The sequence below is a fragment of the Seriola dumerili genome, unplaced genomic scaffold, assembly GCF_002260705.1.
Source record: "Seriola dumerili isolate Sdu_G_001 unplaced genomic scaffold, Sdu_1.0 BDQW01000432.1, whole genome shotgun sequence".
NCBI lineage: Eukaryota > Metazoa > Chordata > Actinopteri > Carangiformes > Carangidae > Seriola > Seriola dumerili.
This window is the reverse complement of record NW_019174687.1, coordinates 3,349,638-3,368,355: the sequence shown is the minus strand read 5'-3', so window position 1 is coordinate 3,368,355 and position 18,718 is coordinate 3,349,638. Positions and strand designations below refer to the sequence as shown.

Here is an 18,718-nt window from a genome sequence, read left to right as displayed (position 1 = left end):
TCTGTGTCATATTCATCCATCCACCACCACCTCCTCCTGACATGGACTTGGTCTCTCTTTATACTACATCACCGCACTTTTCCCTTTGCTCCTGTCATAATCACTACAACCACTAGATGTTGCCTAGCAACATAACCTAACTATGGGTCATAGTAACCTGCTGCACAAGACGACCTGTGTGCTCGTTTTTTTATACGACAGTCTCGAGAAATGACTTAAACGTAAAACTGTCAAATCAAAATACTCTCTCACTCATTTTCTGTTGATCGACTAATGGAAATATCGCTGCAGCTCTATGTGAAAACCATGAACACTGACAGCGTTTAATTACATCACAATATCACCCTGTTCAATCTACTGTCTGAGAGTGATGAAGAAAAAGTCTAATGACCAACTACAGACCAGTTTCTAACCACTGGAATATAACACATATCAGTGTAGAAAAATGAATCTATAGACGTCTATAACAGCAGCAGCAGAGCAGAGCTTTTTGAGGAGTCTGAGTTGAACATTTTCTGCTGGAGCAGACAGACACTCAGGGTCAGACGAAAGGCTGATCGCCTGTAAAAAAAAAAAAAAGAAAAAAAAAAGAGTTTTTGATTAATAAATCAATACAATGCGGCGCCACGCTGGCGAAAAGCTGTTTGAGACAACATTTAAAAGCTTCAATTAAAGTCTCTGCTCTTTGCTTGTTCCACAAAGTTTGTCCCTGGAGGCCACCGTACAATTAAGAGCCAATTAATCCAAAGCAAACTCCTGACTGTCAGACTGCTCGGCTTCAAATAGTCATCAAAACTTTTCTTTTTCTGCTACTTTTAAACTTAAGTGACATCAATTTGAAGTTGTTTTCACTTTTGATCAATTATTGAGAAAAACGTAATTAAAAATGTTCCTGTCTGTCTTGAATCTCTCACACTGGAAGAAATGTTCAGGTCACAAAAGGAAGAATCCATCATGTTTGACAACTTGTAACTGGAATGTTTTGACTGAATTCTGTGTGGCCGACATTTTCACCAGGTGCTGCTTGTTCATTTTTTTTCCACAACTACCTGCTGTTTTTCCACATTTCAAACAGATAACAGTAATCCAACAGTAATCTCATTAAACGCTGACCCCAGAGGAGAGCGGCGAGTGCTGCTGGCTGGCGCCCGGTCCTATAATAGATTACGTTGGGGGGGGGGGGGGGGGGGGGGGGGGTAATCCTTTCTGAAATCATCCTCAATGTGAAAAATAAGCTGAAAATCACCTCCACTCTGAGCTTAAAACCTCCCTCAATATGTTCTCAGACTCTAACAGGACAAATGTTGCTTCATATCAGGCCCGCTTTAATCTGTGGGGTTAATGCACAGGAAACTAAGAATGATGTTCTCTAGAGTAGAAAGAAAAAAAGCATCTGATGGTGTTTTGGAATGACCCCAGATCCTATAAATATTTCTTTAGAATAAATAATACTGTGGATACATAAAGAGAAGTCAGTTTATATAAGTATGTACTTTTTTTCTCTGTGAATCAATAACACATTATGAATAAATTGTTATAGTGGTATCCATAACACTAGTGTAACAAAACCTTCTATGTAAGTCTTTGTATTGCTGATGCATTAAACCTACTTAAAGTCAGTTTTAGTGCCTTTATAATACTTTCTGATAGATGATGTTGTGTTTCCATCCTTTCTACAAATGGCACAGTGCTTGACTGTCTTATCTTTCATTCAGTCAAGCATCCTTTAAGGGGAATGTTAACTGTAATGGACTGTAAATAAAGATATAGATTAAGTAACACCTTTGATTTCTACCCAAAAAAAACTGGTGGTATTCAGCCCTATATAGTTTTCATCCCTGTGTAGTGTCTTCATCCTTTCAGAATGTATACACAACCAACAACCTTCACCACTAAGAGGAAGCCCATATGCACACCTTGGCCTGTTGTCCTTTCTTAGATAGAAGAACAAATAGAGGGCAGGTACGGGAGAATTAACCCTGCAGGTACGCAGCTGGCCACCAATGTTGTTGATATCTGGTCGAATGTAGGTTGTGACGTCAGGTGACCAAAATTCAACATCAAGATAATGTCTTATGTCAATATTAATTCAACATAGAATACTGCTGACAGCGCTCATTGGGAAACTGGGAATGGAAGACTAGAAACAGGTCAAAAAAATATGTGTTACATGACTCCACATGTGGAGGGTGGGGGGGTCAATCTCCTGACTCAATGAAGATGGATGGATCTCTGAACTGACACCGTGATGCTGAACATGCGTCTCTGCAGTCATGATCCCAATCATGCGCCAGCTCTTCACCTGTTTCTGGTCATTATTCCACTGGTTGCGCGTGTTTGACCTCAGGTGACCTCGCAGCAGAGGTCTGAGGTCAGGCTTCTCACCACACTGTCCATTAAGAAAGAGCTGATTTGTGTGAGATAATCAATACGCCTTGTCCTTTGACCCCCCCCCCGCCCCCCCCGACCCAGCCTGGGGTCCCAGCTACACTGGGACACAACAAACAGTGGGAGGGACGCTGAGGAGCTCATAATGAGGAGGACGAGTTGCAAGGGGAGCTGAACACACCCTGAGTACAGAGCTGACTGCTCTGCTTTGGTTTTTGAACTCAACTTAAGATCATGTTAATTAGTTTTTAAGAGCTCTGTGGTTTCTCTCCCGCTCCCTCGTATATTTTTGATCCTTTAATCCCCTTAATTTTCTGCACAAAAACTCTTCTGATCTTCTGACCAAAACCTTTTAAAAATTTCACGGTCCAGGCTCAGAACAAAGGCAGATTGTGCTTTAGGATTTTCCTAAGGCTCAATGTAATGTGACCACGTCTTGTTTTGACTGACGAACAGCCCAAAACCCTAAAGACATTCAGTTAATTAACGCATAGGATAAAGAAAAGCAGCAAATCCTCACAGCAGAGAGATTGGTACGTGGAAATATTGTGTACAACCAAAAAATAGATTTTGGTTTTTATCAAAATACAGAATATATGTTGGTTAAATATGACTTTATTTTTATTTTATTTTTAATTATTTTTTATTTTTTCTTTATATTCTTTATATTATGGTTCAGTTGCCACAAGCTGTGTTTGAACATTTTGCAGATACATTTAATATCAACATATTGCCACTTGTCAGTTACGCTTCTTTAACAAACTTCCTCATCATGTAAATAAAAACATATCCCAGTGAATGCAGACAGGGTTGTACTGTCTATCCAAGTTTTCTCGTTAAAAGGATGTTTTCTTGTAACATCTGTCATTACCCAGTTTGCATCAGTGCCTGATCAGTATCGAACAAGCGGGTCAACCCTAACTCTAACCAATAACCACGTTTGTGCACATGCGTAGCTCAAATCAAGTTTTCAGCATGGATCGAGCAGCTACAACATCATTGCAAAACCGCTGGCATAGCATTCAACGAGATGAACCATTTTCTGTTTGTTTTCATGACTTTCAAGCTAAAGTCTTACTCTGCACGTGACCCTGCTCTGTCTTTTAGTCGTCAGGTTGAAACAGAACAGCTCGCTGCACCTTCATGTGTTTCTTACAAACACCACACAGACTCCAGAAACATCTTCTTACACCTGAAGTACCTGGTTTTGTCTCAAGTCAGATCCTTGATTTTACTTGATTGTGCAGCAGGAAATGCATCACCGGGGCCCTGACAACAGATTTTGTTGACGCACTGCTTGTGAGATGCAGCCACCGTCTCCCCAAAACTCAATGGGTTTGTCCAATTTATGCCCGAGAGTTCCCATCAGAGCAGTTGGCCATCTTAGCCATTTACCAGCTGCAATATGAACAGTAATAAGGTTGTGTCAGCAGTTCAGTGAAAAGGCCACAAAGAGAGGCTTTCATTGAGATGAATGTCAGACAGCGCGGCCGATAATGGAAGAGGAGGTGAGTCAGTGTTTGGCAAGTAAAATTGAATGACTTGCAGGTAACTTTGGAAATAAGTCAGTGCTGCCAAAGACGCAGGATGAAAAGTGACACATTTACATTTACATTTCAGGAAATTTAGACTTCAAGACATGACGGTTGAATAAAAGCAACAGAGGAATAAACTTCAGTGAAAGGAAGAAAAAGGTGGAAAACACCTCCAATATTCCCTGAAGGGAACTGACTGTTCTGTAAAACTATACAAGGTGTGATTCATCAGGACACTCCTCCAGCACCAAACGCTACAAAAAGGATTAAGAGCCCAAAGCAGAGAGCAGAGAGAGGAGGAAATGAGCCGCTACAAGGCATCTTTCTTATCATTTTAGAGCCCAGACCCCGGGGCTGTAACTCTCCCAGACAGACTGTTTCATTTGGTCTTACCGAGGACGAGGCCGCAGGAATAAACACGGTGACAAACAGTGACCATGGCCAAAATCCCTTCAGTGAAGTTTATGATGGCAATGAGCCGGACACTTACTCAAGTCCTCCATTCACGTCACCACGATGTGTGTTATTGCTTAATCTGTATTATTCTTTTACCTTTAACATCTTAAACTAATTGAGAGACATTGTGGACTCTCAAAGTGTAAAACTGTCCAATTGTCTTTAATCAAATAGTTTTATACCCATTTTAATTGTGGATTAAATCAAGGCAGATGCTATTTGCACCCAAGGTGGAGCGCCAATGTGGCTATTTACACCTGAGTGTATACAACGTGGAAGAGACAAGCAGCAAAGTGTATGCAGCCAACAATGCTATTTGCACCCATGTATGTGTAGCCAACAATGCTATTTCCAACCAGGTGTCCATAAACAACAATGCTCGCACCCGGGGTGTATAGCCCATTGCTATTTACACCTGGGTATTAGTGCCATTTCAATAAGTCACGTGGGACTGAAAACCAAATATAATAAGAAGAAACAATAATGCATCAATAATGCAATAAAGTATCAACTTATGTTTTCACACAGGAGTTAACACCAGTCTCCTGCCCTGTGTTTGAACCACTCGTCCATCACAACCTCCTCCCTATGTGGACTTTGTTGCTCTTTATACTATGTCAGCACCCAGCATATGGCGCATATCAAACAAAGCATTGCAACAATTATGCATCCTGTCGATGTTTTTTATCAACAAAAAAAAAAAAACAAGGCACTTAACCATTGGACGTTCCATATGGGTGTAAATAGCCTAATAGCTGTCATGTGACTATTTTCACCGGGGTGCAAATAGACAGTTAAATTAATGCCATTGTAAATCATAAAATTGTGGTCACACATTGTTACTACTGTAAATTCTCAAAAGAGGTGCATAACAGAGCAACTTAAATCAGAGAATTTGTGTCATTTATGTTTAATTAACTGATTGATCAATCATCAAAATAGCTTTTGGTTTTTGTTGTTGCACTGATGCTTTGACTTTATCATACAATCAGGCAAAAATGGAGGAAGGAATAATCAGATCTCACCACTGGGACTAAAACTTCCTGCAGATGTTTCATCATAAAAGCCTTCCAGTGAATTCAATTTAATGAGATTCCTGGAGGATTTAAATGTGAAAAAGATGGAGCAAGTTTTCAGTTTCAGTTTTTTTTTAACAGAAAATAGCATCGACAGCAAATTAAAATGGGAACCTGATCAGATAACGTCTTGTTAAATATGATAATTAGAGCTTCTAAAATCAGGGTACATTAGTAATAAATGAATGTCTTTAAAATGAGCCAGTTTCAAACAAAAGTTTTATTGGTGCAAAATAAATATTTAGTGGAGCCGAGTATGACACGTACCAAACAAATTATTATTCTATATTTGGATTTCAGAGTATTTTTTAAATCACACGCTTCGCCACTTCAGCAGTTAAACAGGCACTCTTTAGAAACATCTAAAAAAAACAAATTGTGTTTGGATAGTTAAGTTGTAATAACCTTGCTGATTTCTAAATGGATGAAAAGTGTTTATTTCCTGCTCTGATTTCGAGGTTGATACATGACAGAAGAATGAGAATGAAGGACGGTAAAAGCTTTTTCGTCTGAGGTAATTTTTGGAAATGCCTGGGAGGTCATAGCGTAAAAATGCCACTGGAAAACTCCGCCATTAAAAGCTCAAAAAGCTGCGGCTGATGGCCCTGAGCCTTCATTAAATATTAAGAGCGGCTGAGTGCAGTGTCTGGTAACAGCAAGATTGTCCAAGATCAACCGCATGAAACCGGCAAGATGAAGAAGGAGGAGGAGGAGGGTGAAAGAGAGGTTAGGAAGGAGGGGAGATAAAGGATGGAGTCTCTGATTCGTCCCTCTGCGCCTCCCCGTTCCGTCTCCCTCCTCCCTCAGAAATGATTTTTCATCAAGCTGAGTCAGTCCAACGCTGCTCACAGAGGAAACGTCTGCAGAGGGGAAGAAAGAGTAGGCAGATAGAAGGAGCGAGGCAAGATGTCGTCTGAATGACAACCAGGCCTTAAAGGTCACTACGACATCAGGTAACAGAAACATGGCTGCCTATCACTGTCTCAGAAAGCACAAATTCTTCCTCGTACCAAAATCAGACCGGAAGGACCAGTCCAACAATATGTCATAAAAGATATAAAAAAGTTGCTGCGTTCATCGAAAGAAAAAGGAAAATTACAGGTTTTTCTTAAATAAGTAATTACATGGTTTTCCCACATTCTAATTAATACTTTATCACGAGACTGAAGTGTCCAGGACAGAGACTCCTGACCAGAGAACTACAGCTCTCTGTGTTTTGCTGTGTCTCATCAGACAGGAAAAAACTCTTCAACAGCTTTTCAACCATGAAGAGACGCAACTTCCAATTTTCACAATTATCTGAAGAGCGACAGTCCAGTGGCAACTGGACGAACATCATCCACTGAGGAAGATCATGTGGTACAATTGAAAGCTCCAGAATAGCTACTCCATGTGTCCATGTGATCTCTCCATTTAAATATAAAGTATATCATTGCTTCTGATCATGAAAAGGTCTAGAAGAGTTTTCCGGTGCTTTTGCTTGACATGGACTTTGTCTCTCTTTATGCTACGTCACCGGACTTCCTCCTTTGCTCCTGTTACAATTACTACGGCCACTAGAGGTCACCTAACAACAAAACGTAACCATGGTTCCTAAAAGGCTGCTGCACAGACGAGATTTGAGAGAGTTTTGTCTTTAAGAACTTCTTGTCAAGGTTTACTGCAAAGGAGAACAACCAGCCAACCGAATCTGCTGATGAAGGTCGTGCGATATGATCAAAAGCTCTAAAAAGGTGAGGTTGCTTGTTAGCTCCTTCGAAGACTACCTAAGCCACGTCTGTGTTTAAAGATAGGTTAACTACACCTGCTTGGTTAAGATGACAGAAGGGCGTTGGTTACTAGGGGATGGGATGTAAAAAAAAAAAATCTCCAGTGTTGAAGTAACACACCTCATCACATGATCACAGGATGTAACATCTGTCATTTTAATTGTCTGAACAAATGACTGATGGTGTCATTTTTCTGGTCTCAGCTGGTCAGCTTAGACCTGGTTCAATAAAACAGACAGAATGCAGAGCTGATGCTTCTCCTGCTGCAGTGAAAACCCTCCCATGAGCCACCACTAGCTCCAAATGAATAAGCACCTCAACAGTCAAGCTCACACACACACACAGCAAAGTACAATTACTATAAACTTGTGATTTATTTCAAGACGCGGATACAGCTGTGAGAATAAACACAGAATCCTGCTATACGTGTTGGCTGTGCATTTTCAATACAGTGCATTGTTTTGAGTAGAAAACGGTTTGTTTAAATCGGCAAACGGGGTCACGATCAGCCAGTGGCGCTGTTTAAAACGCAGAATCAGTCACAGATAATGTGATCAGTCTTTCCTCACATAAATACCTGAAATGTAAAATGTAAATGAAAGCAGAGACGAAGCGGACGTCTTTGAGAAGACAGAAAAATGGGTTTGACTGTGACTGGCTCGCAGCGGTGGAAAACAGCAAAGGCTTTTTAATGTTAAAATACACAAAACATTTTTTTGTCAGGATTGCGCTAAAGGCAGAAGAATGAAAATGCATGCGTGTAGTCTTCTTGCGAAATCCACACTTGGCCTGCTTTTCTTTCTTTTCCCCTCTATCTCCTCGGTGCAGCCGGCGCTCCAGGTAAGCTGAGTTTGACCTTGAAAGAGGAAGCTGCGGCGAGCCTGAAGAACGGCTAATCGGTGGGTGCGAAGCTCTCGCTGTGTGTGTGTGTGTGTGTGTGTGTGTGTGTGTGTGTGTGTGTGTGTGTGTGTGTGTGTGTGTGAACATGAGTGTGAACAGAGGGAAAAAGACTCGCTGCTACTGACGGTTTCATATTGCTCTTGGCATCACGAGAACGCTCCCTTAACACCAAAATACACACATTATCATAGACACACACTCCTCCACTGCCCGGAACAAGCTAATCTGCTATTTACTGATGCCTCTGTTTATTAAACAGCAAGTAAAAAGGCTAAGTGACTTCTGCACAAAGGCAGCCCTCAATACAGCAGTCGGTGACAATCGGGAGAATGAGGAGAATCGGGTCTATTTGGAGTCTTTTCAGGATGAAAAAAAAACAAGCAGTAGGTCAATATGCGCTTATTGTTTAGAGAGCGAGAGGATGGGGCGTGATTGTATTGGTGTGAGGGTTTTAAAGGAAAAGCAACAGTCAATATTGAAGCCTTGGACGGGCCGGAGACAAAGGATGTGGGGGCCAACAGGGACGCTCTAAAGAGACGGAGCTGGATCGATGGGAGGCTATTCTCAGTCTGACAGAAAAAATCAGGCTCAGGGACGGAGAGGAAAGAGTCTGAAAACAGGTATTAAGTGATAAAACACAGGGGCATTTAGGGGGACATTCACTACACAAGGACAGCACAACATTAGAGGTGGAGAAGTGGACAACTCTCAACAGTATTTGCAATTCCTGCTATGGGGGCCAAGGTGAGAAGATATAAATCTTCAGCAGTTGGCAGTTTCCCCCACTAACGAAGGTAAACTGTCTGACTGTGGAAGTCTGAGATGAATTATGACTCAGGCTTTGGGGAAAACAACATTAACATAACGCTTCTGTCTGATAAACACAGTCTGTATGTAAAAGTAATTAAACCTGAATTTAAGCGATTACTTCCTGGTCTGTGACTTTAATTGTCAAACTCCATGATTTATTGCATTGTGATCAGAATAAAATCCATTCATTTTATTTTTTTCTTATATTAATTTAATTTCAAAAATGGAAATGTGACACTGTAAAAGTGGGATTTCAGCCAGCAAATATACAACAGTACCAAGCTATCATTTACCAGCGCGGTGGCAGCTCACCGTCACGCTCCGTGACGGACGATCGCTCGGTCCATTCCGCTCAGACACAAGGTTTTAATAGAGATTTGATGAAAGATTGAAGACAGAGCATTTTTCAACATTTTATCAGTTTCTTAGGAAATAATTCATGTTATCAGACTATTTCCTTTTTCCTTTCATTTTTCTATTCTAAGAGCTGAACAGACGTGTAGGATTGTTTGGCCTTGGCGGAGCTATGTGCTTCTACTGAGTGGTTTTAATGGCATTTGATGACTATGTTTTGAACACATAACTGCCTCTACAGGACGTGCTGGACAGATTACTTGGCAAAATCACTTGATCTTTTACTTTCATTAGTGTTATACGTGGGTGTAATGGTGGCTGGTCTACGTTAATACACAGCATATGATTGAATGCACCACATTATGTCCTATAAACACAACAGTATGACCTACAATCAAGTTTATTTGTTATAAAAAAAAAAAAGATCAATGACTGTCCCTCTTTGCTACCACCTGTCCAAACATTAAGTGTAACTTTGTGATTATGTACAGTATATTATATGTTCACCACATCCTTAAACAAACACAAATCATGAGAGCAGATTAGCGTCGCTTGAGTCCAGGATGTTTAATTTCACAGCGAGCGCAGTCTTCCTAACCCCAGGAGTGCAGCATGAGCCATCCTAATCCTCCCTTCGCCGCTGCGTCCATCCAGCTGCATGCGCTCCACAGCAGCCCCGCTCGCATGTCGCTGCCGCCGAATTAAGACAGAACATGTAAGGCGCTGATCTCGGAGCATTTTCAGGTTGACTAATACGAGCACGCAATGTTGAAAATAATCCCTCCCCCGCCCACAGAGTTTAATACTACCGAGCTAATACTTACAATAATGACACAAGCTAAGACTTATCACAGCACGAGTGGAAGCTAATTAATGGACTCATCGCTGAACTTCAAGAAGACACTCCTACACATCAGTAAAATATGGAGAATTGCTGTAAATGAAAATCTTATCCATGAGTCAAAAATGAAAACTATGGATAAAATGTTAGCAAAAAATCTACAACAAGACTTAATTCTTGGCCATTTAGCTGTTATAGTTTGTTAATGTTAATGATTTGGTGATTTATAGGTCAAAAAAAGGTTAAAATTGGGCGACATTTGGTTGAAAAGTGGAAGACATAATAATAATAATTTTTCATTATTGATTAATCTGTTGATTATTGATTAATCAGAAAATCTCAGAAAATGGTGAAAACGCCCATTACAAGTTCCAAGACGACGTTTCTGAATGTCTCGTTTTGTCCGACCAACAGTTCAAAACCCAAAGATATTCAGTACTGTACACTGGTCTTTAATTAAGTTCAAGATTTTCTTGTTTCAGTCATGGTGGTTATCAAGGCTCTTCTCCTCTCTGGTTGGTTTGGAGGAAACCAACCGGAGAAGAATCAACCTGACAGTGAGCGTTTAGAGCAGCAAAAATGGAAAAGCTTTTAAAACAGGCTGAATCACCTTCGTGTTGAATCTATCAGATATCAGAGGCTTCATCAGTCGGTAAAAGTCATAAAACACTGCAATCAGCCGCTGAAAAGCTAAGTGTCAGACTCTGAATCCAGCTAACACCAGCCTCTTGAAGGCTCTCGACCTCCGACCTTTCCTGTGAGGGGCTCGCTGGGTCGGTGGCTGCAAGTGGAGCGACGCAGCTCAACCATGCGAGGGGGAGCTGGGAAATCCCCCCTGAGCTACACAACAAGAGACGACAGTGTAGCGTACAGTCAGCTGCATCACATCTACAGTCAGCTACGCGACCACGCACAGGGTCAGCTGAGACTCCAAAGTGAAGTGTGATGGGATTCAGCGTGACACCGGTGGAGGGACAAGGCTCTGTTCATCTCTGCTCATCCAGGCAAGGCAGCATGAGTCGCACGGAGCATGCTCAGTGTCTTTTTGCAGCATTTAGGCTGCAGCACGAGTATTTGTGGAGTTTCCTGCATGTCTCAACATGCATCACTCTGAGCTGCTGAAAATAAGCCGTGACTCACGAACAGCCTCACGTACCTGGTTTATATACTGTCTGTCTGTATAATGTCTCTTTACAATGATACTCACATAGCAATAAAATGCACTGTGCATGTATTTCTGGTGTGTTATTATTTTTGTCTATTTGTATTTAATTTTATTTTGTGTATTTTATTTCCTTTTATCTATTTTTTGCAGTGTCGCCCCCTCTGTCCTCTGCATTTTAAAGTATCAATGATTAATCTGTTTACTATCACTCAATGAATCATTTAGTCAATAAAATGGTGAAAATGCCAATTATAAGGTGCCACAGTCCAAGATAACATCTTTAAAACTCTTGTTACCCACTTACAGTTCAAAACCCAAACATATTCAACTTGTAATGATATAAACAACATAACTGCAAATCTGGAACCAGAAAATGTTTGCCATTTTCATCAAAGTAATATTCTGTGGATCCACTTATTGATTAGTTAACAAATCATTCTGACTAAAAAAACAGAGCTAAATATGAAATTAAAAAGGTAACAAACACAAAAATAAAGAGCTACTGGCCTTAATATACAGCACAAAATAAAAACCTGGATATGAGAATGTTTCATATTTGTCTCTTTACTGATACTGAAAATTGCAAAGAGATGGAAAAATGGCACAACGTGCTAATGACATCAACAAACTATGTCACATGAGACTCAGAGTGTGAATCACCGTCATTTTGAACGTCAGGAATTTTCCATCAGCCACCAAACGTATAATTACAGAGACAAACAAACTGACAGGAAGTGTAACTCTACTTACTTTAATTGATTTAAAGTAGATTTTTGTAATATTGTGCATTTGTAAATTTCATACTCGTTCATGTAGGAAATGTCTTTGAAGGCTGTCTGTGTTAAAACAGCATTAAAACTGTAAAATAATATGCAGAAGAAACATGTTCATACTCAGAAAAGTATTTAACAGCATCTTATGATGTGTTTATGCTGATACTGAGTTGTTTGTTTTGTTTCTGTGCTGTTTGTTAACGTTGTGTTTCATTGTGTTGTTTCTGTTTTGTCTGGATTTATGGCCTGTAAATCTATAGGTGTCCTCAGTGTCTTGAAGCGAACACTCCTATATATCATTCTCATCACGCCTGACATTCTGTTGTCTCTTCATCTCTGCTCATTTCAAAACTTTAACGGCTCCAGCCTCTCTCTTGTAAATTGGAGACGCAGCCAAAAGTGTGCAAGCGACGTGAAGAGCTTAATTCTCAAATGAGATACACACTGTGCCTGTGACTATACACTCATCTCCAGAAACACCAAAACACTGAATTAAAGGCAAAACACATCCAAGGACTTCAATGAGCTTTTTTTTTTTTATCCGACTCAAGACTTTCATCTTTTGATTTTCACATACTGAATAATCCGCTCCAGGTGAGAGTTTTCTGCTAACACGACACACACACATACACACACTCTGCTGCACAACGACACAGTTTCTGCTTCTTTTTTTGCACTTTGTCCTTGATCTACTCACAACAAATCAAGAAAACCTTCATTCTAAACTGGGCGTACATCTTAAACTAACAATTCTCAAACTTGTGGGTTGTGGATCCAACTTCTAAACCTGCTGCTCAGTAATTCCCTCTCTCTGTTTACATTAAAGGTCCCATATAGTCTAAAGGTAGATGTCCATGTGTTGTTTGATTATAGATCAGGTCTAGGTTCTATATTAATACTGTGAAAGTATCAAAGTGCTCAGTCCACAGAGAAATGCACACAGCCTGTATTCAGAAACTGAGCCTTAAAACCAGCCGTCAGGACTTCTGGAACTTTGTGATGTCACAACAAAGCAGTCACCGCTCTCAGCCATGCTCCAAGCCCCACCCACCTGGACCCACCATCCAACCTTGCAGGATTTGGTTTCTCTGAGTGTTTACCTGAAATCTGCAATATCTTTTTTATTGGATCACTGAGAAAGCAGTCAGCCAATCAGATGAGAGGCTGAGCCTCCACTCTTCTGATCGCCTCGCCAACCTGTTGTTACTAGATCTCCAGAGAGAAGCCTGAGAGAGGAGATGTAAAACTACATTGAGATGGTTTTTGGTTCTAAACCACAAATATATCCTCTTATATCTTCAAGTACAACACAGGAGAAGTGTAAAATATCAACCTCTGTACATATCAAACTAACATTTCTCAACTTACAGGAAGTGGATCCAGCTTCTAAACCTGCAACTAAGTAATTTCCTCTCTGTTTACATTAAATTAATCAAACTCTATTCAAACCAACTGAGGCGAATCATGTTCAAAAGTTAAACAAGAAACAAAAGCCTTTGACAGATGGATAATTTTCTTCTTCTGTGGTTTTATGATCATTTCAAAACACAAGGCAAAAGTCATGACAGCAAACAAGACCCTGCTGTAGAAACATTTTTACAGCGTCAACTATAACCTGTCAAATGTATACTGACACAGTCCAAACAAAAAGCTTTATACGCTGACTGAAAGCTTGCAATAATATAATTTCAGCTCATTACTGTCATCCCCTACAGCAGGGGGTTGTAGCTGCAAATAGGTTTAGTGAGTGTAAAACTCTTGATCTGAAGTCTAAAAAAAGATCCAGACAGGTCCTGACAGTGAGGCAAAGACTCCAGGAAAGGGTCCAGGAAAATAAGCAACAGTTCACTGACAGTGTTTTCCAACCTCAGTGAAAATATAATGACCAAGCGCAGACAGATTACAGCTGTGTGCTTCACTCTCTCTCCACACCAGCACCACCAATAGACATAAATGTACAGGCTATCAAATACTAAGCAGAAACAAAGGTCTTTCAGAATAAAGTGTCTCTTAATTATAAAGTCAGTGAGTATTGATTGATTCTCATTTTAAATATGAGTGATTGTACATCCACATCTTCAAATAAGTGACAGAAACTTAAATAAAAGTCATCACGTCACGTTCAGTATTTGTGCTGATGTTGTGAGAAGCCTGTGCCTTTTTCTGGGGGGTTTCTGTCTTCAGTCTGACCTTCAGCGCTGAAACATATGATCAGCTGGTCTGAGGGTCAGGCGACTGACTCAGACAGTAAAGACCGGTCCATTGTTTGATCATAATTCTTTGGTTGCCTTGTCTGTGAGTTTAGGATCATTTCAATGATGGATTGTAAAAATGATGTGGATGTAAACACCATCACATTAACTATTAAAGTCAGCAGTTTAAACTCAAAGTCACTGATTTACTTCAGTTTTTATAGAGAGTAGGAGTAAAACTATGAGACATATGCTACTGTACACATACATAAAAATGTACGCTTTATGGTAATTACACAACCTTAATTACTACTGTAGGAAAAAAGAAAGAAAGAAAGAAAGAAGAAAGAAAGAAAGAAAGAAAGAAAGAAAGAAAGAAAGAAAGAAAGAAAGCTGATCCCACCAGTAGAGGGGGCTGAAACTATTTGGAGCTGCAGTGCATTTCAGTGTGTGTGTGTGTGTGTGTGTGTGTGTGTGTGTGTGTCTTTCTACATTTGTGTGGACCAATTCTACTCCTTCACACCTTTAGGTTTTAGTTCAGTGATTCTCAAACGGGAGGGCAGGAAGGGAGGGGCCACGGAGCATACTGCAGAGGTGGTGGGGGTGGGGGGTTGGGGCTTTTCTGAAGGGGGGGCAAGCCAGAAACAGTTTAAGAACCTCTGGGTTAGTGTTAGACATTTAGTTGTGAGGGGCTAGATAATGCTTTATGTCAATGAGTGTCCTCACAACTACAGAGAGATGTGTGTGTGTGTGTGTGTGTGTGTGTGTGTGTGTGTGTTGGACAGCTCCTGGTGCTGAAACCTCAGCAGTCAGACCTGCTGGTGTCACATTTCATTACTAAAACTGAAACAATGAATTCAAGAGCTAAGAAAAAATCAGGAAGTCAGAGACACAGAGCAACAAACAGCCCAGACAGACCAACACTTGTACACCTATTCACACAGAATAACACAATCGCTGTGTTGTTTCACTAATGTGAGTGACAGCTGCAAATAAACTGCTGCCCAGTTTCAGTTCTCAGCAAAAACTTAAGGAAACAGACATCAAAAAACATCACAATGCAGCAACTAGTTTCCACCCAGCTGAGCGTTTCAGTAAACACCAACATCATCATCTTCAAGCATCAGTCTGAAAAACGTTCCTGGAGAGGAGAGGAGAGGAGAGGAGAGGAGAGGAGACGATGATGTGGAGGGAGATGAAGGAGGAAAAAGAGGAGGTCTATAGGAATAGGAAAAGGAGGAATGGGAATTAAGGAGGAGAAGAGGAGAGAGTAGAGATGAGACATAAAAAAGAGGAGACAGGGAGAGAAAATTGGGAGAAGGAGAGGTTGAGGGAGCAACAAAGATGGAGGATGGGGGAGAGAAGGAGAAGAAGGGGATGTACTGTATGGGGCGAAGATGGAAAACATGAGGAGAGGAGGATTAAGGAGAGGAGGTCAGTAAAGGACAGGAAGAGGAATCGGAGGCTGGAAGAGAGGAGACGGAAACACAAGGAGAAGAAAAACGGGGACAGAACAAGTGTGGAAAAAGGAATCAAGAGAGGCAACATGAGAGGAGGCAAGAGGAGATGAGGAGAGAGAAGGAGAAGAAAAGAAAGAAGTAAACACATGAAAGAAGAGAGGGAAACTAGAAAGTAAACAAGAGAGGATAGGAGAAGAGAGGAGGATGGGTGGAAGAGAAAAAGAGGAGAGGAAAGATGGAGAGCAGGATGAAGATGCATGGATGGATGAGATAAAGTGAGCAGGTGAGAGCTTACCTGGTTGGTAGACAGCTGTGCATTGTGGGAGATGAGCAGCTGGACCAGGATATGGAGCCCCGAGGTGAACAGACCGGCAAGAATGGCCCAGGTGAGCGGCAGCGGTAGCATGCTGTAGGTGGCGAACAGGGTGAACAGCACGTATCCCACCCCGTCACCGAGCAGCCCGTAGCCCAGCCCGGCCGCCAGGATCTGCGTGGCCATAGCCACCCACGTGACCACGCCGCTGTACTGCAGGTAGCCGTGCGACGTGGTGTCCTTCCGCACCACCACTAAGGCACAAATTACTACTTCGATGCCCGTGAAGAAGCCCAGGAGCGTCCCTTTGATCGGGTCCATCGGGGAGGAGGCCAGGGTAAGGTGCAGCACCAGCAGGGTGAGCTTGGTCACCACATCCAGGATGTTCATCACAACCACAGACTTGCGCCTCTGGCCCAGAAAGTAGCGCTGGTACAGCCGCTCCAGGTCGCGGGACTTGAAGGCGTTCCGCAGCGTGGGGAAGATGACACCCCGGTACGTGTAGCCCCAGTTCAGGAAGAAGTCGGAGTTGCTCGGCGCGCAGTCGATCTGCAGGAATCCCAGGTCGCTGCTGGCGCGCTCCGGGAACACTTTGGTCCCGCCGTTGTTGTGCCGGTCTCCCACCGACGTCCGCCCCGCCGACTGCTTCCGCGGACCCTGGCTCGGGTCGTAGGGCTCGTCCGGCCCGATGCCCTTCACCCCTCCTCCGCCTCCCCCACCCTGCTCGTGTATGAACCGCTGCTCGGTGATGTGCCGCACCGCGTTCTGCCACAGCAGCCGTTTGGGTCGCGCGCTGCCGCTGCCACTGCTGTTGCTGTTGTTGCTGCTGCTCGGAGTCTTGTTGATTGTGTACAGCTCCTCGCTGGCGCTGGAGCACCGGACCTCGGACAGCTCCATCACTGCCGCCGCTTGTTGCTGCAGCTGCTGTTGTTATTGTCTTCTTCTCCTATCGGTTGTTTCGGTTTGATATTATCCCTCCCTTTCCCGGTTGTGAGTTAGTTAGCTCAGCGATTTTGGGGAGACGACGACGTCCTGTCGTGCGCATCGAACCGGGGGCGCGGCGAGCACGGCACGGGGTAAAGCGCAGTTGGAGGTCATTGTCACGCAAACGATCCCACTGAAGAAACAGCCCATGAATCCGACTCGAGTGGAAAAGCATCTCCGGGATTAACCGCGTACCATCATCACCATGCACCGTGTCTCCGTGCTGAGGGCTAAAAGAAACACCGGGCGGCGTGTCCAAGCGGCACCTCGAACCACCGTGCGCCGACCGTCCGCACCATAAGGGTGCCACGGCTGTCACGGAAAACCGGGATCCGTGAAAAAAACAAGGCGGAAGTTCGGGTGTAAGCGGTGTCAGGGAGCAGACCAGACGGCTAGAAATGTGATTATGTAATTTTACCCCCCCCCCAAAAAAAAAAAAAAAAAAAAAATGGCTCGTGCGTCGTTGGCACACCTGTATCCGTTTACTTTGCCATTTTTTCCAAATAGTACCATAAACCCACAAAATCTCACGTTAATTCCCGTTTTTCTGTAACGTTCATAAAAGATGCCACAAAAAAGACAAATCCGGTAAAAATCCGCAGCGTCAGAGAAGGCAAAACAAAATCCGTAATCAGAATCTCTTTCTTTAAAAATAAAATCAAAATTGTCAACTTGTTTTTTGCTCGCGAGGCTCCGCAGACAGGATCAGAGTCGAGTACGCGAGCTCCTCAACCCTCCTTCTCGCGCCTCTCCATCAACACGAGGGGCTCGCGCTTAGATGCAACACCTGGCCGAGGTTGGGGAGTGAGGGAGGGAGGGAAGGAGGGAGAGAGGGAGGAGGGCGTCGGGGAGCGGTGCCAAGACAAACAAACAATCCTACTCGGTTATCTCTTTGAGGAGACCGCGCCAGGCAGAGCGGCTCGTCTCCATGTAAAGTGCCCAAAAAAATAAATAATAATAATATCCTATATGTCCCCGTGCTGCGCCTCCTTCCTCCTCCTCCTCCTCCTCCAGTTCCTCCTCCTCCTCTGGTGAGCCGTCTCTTCGCGTGAGTTCTCCCGTTTTCGCCCCCTTTCTTCTTCTTCTTCTTCTGTGTTTAAAGGGGCGTGCAGCAGCAGCAGCCGCGTGGAGTACTAGCTGTGCAGAGAGCGCGAGGCTGGTCAGCGAGAGGCACGGCGGAGCGAGCGAGTCAGCTGGGCTCCGGTTTGACGTCACAGTCACCTCTGAGTGTGTGTGTGTGTTTGTGTGTGTGTGTTTGTGTGTGTGTGTGTGTGTGTGTGTGTGTGTGTGCGTGTGCGTGTATGTTCCCTCTTTCTCCTTGTCTTAACCGTCTCCCTCATCCCACGCTCTTCTTCTCCATTCATCCTGTTTCTACCCTCCCTCCCTTCTCTCTCCACCTCCCATCATCCCTCCTTCTGTCTCCAAAATATCTCTCCCTTTCCTCATATTCTTTGCCTTTTGTCTCATCCTCCTTCCTCATTCTCTTTGTCTCTCCTTTCTTTTTCCCAGTTCACCTCAGTGAAACCTAATTGACGTTTTAATCAAAGGGTCTGCTTTTCCTGGTTGTTCCAGTGAGAGGAACCATCAATGCAACAACATAAAAAATGGACAATATTGTTCTTCCAACTTAACACAAAGCTCCTCTCCTGTTCCAGCAACAGTTTCAACTCTATCGCTATTCTGCAAAATCCGTCTCAGCAGA

General features: G+C 42.8%; 1 protein-coding gene across 1 annotated transcript in view; it reads right to left on the bottom strand.

Moving 5' to 3' along the window:
* adcy8 (adenylate cyclase 8) overlaps positions 1-16,929 on the bottom strand; it is an 88,196-nt gene extending 71,267 nt beyond the window's left edge. Inside the window, exon 1 of the mRNA XM_022761823.1 lies at positions 16,015-16,929. Within this exon, the coding sequence (XP_022617544.1) occupies positions 16,015-16,929 (915 nt within the window). The remainder of the gene's footprint in view (positions 1-16,014) is intronic.
* Between the last annotated feature and the right edge of the window lie 1,789 nt (positions 16,930-18,718).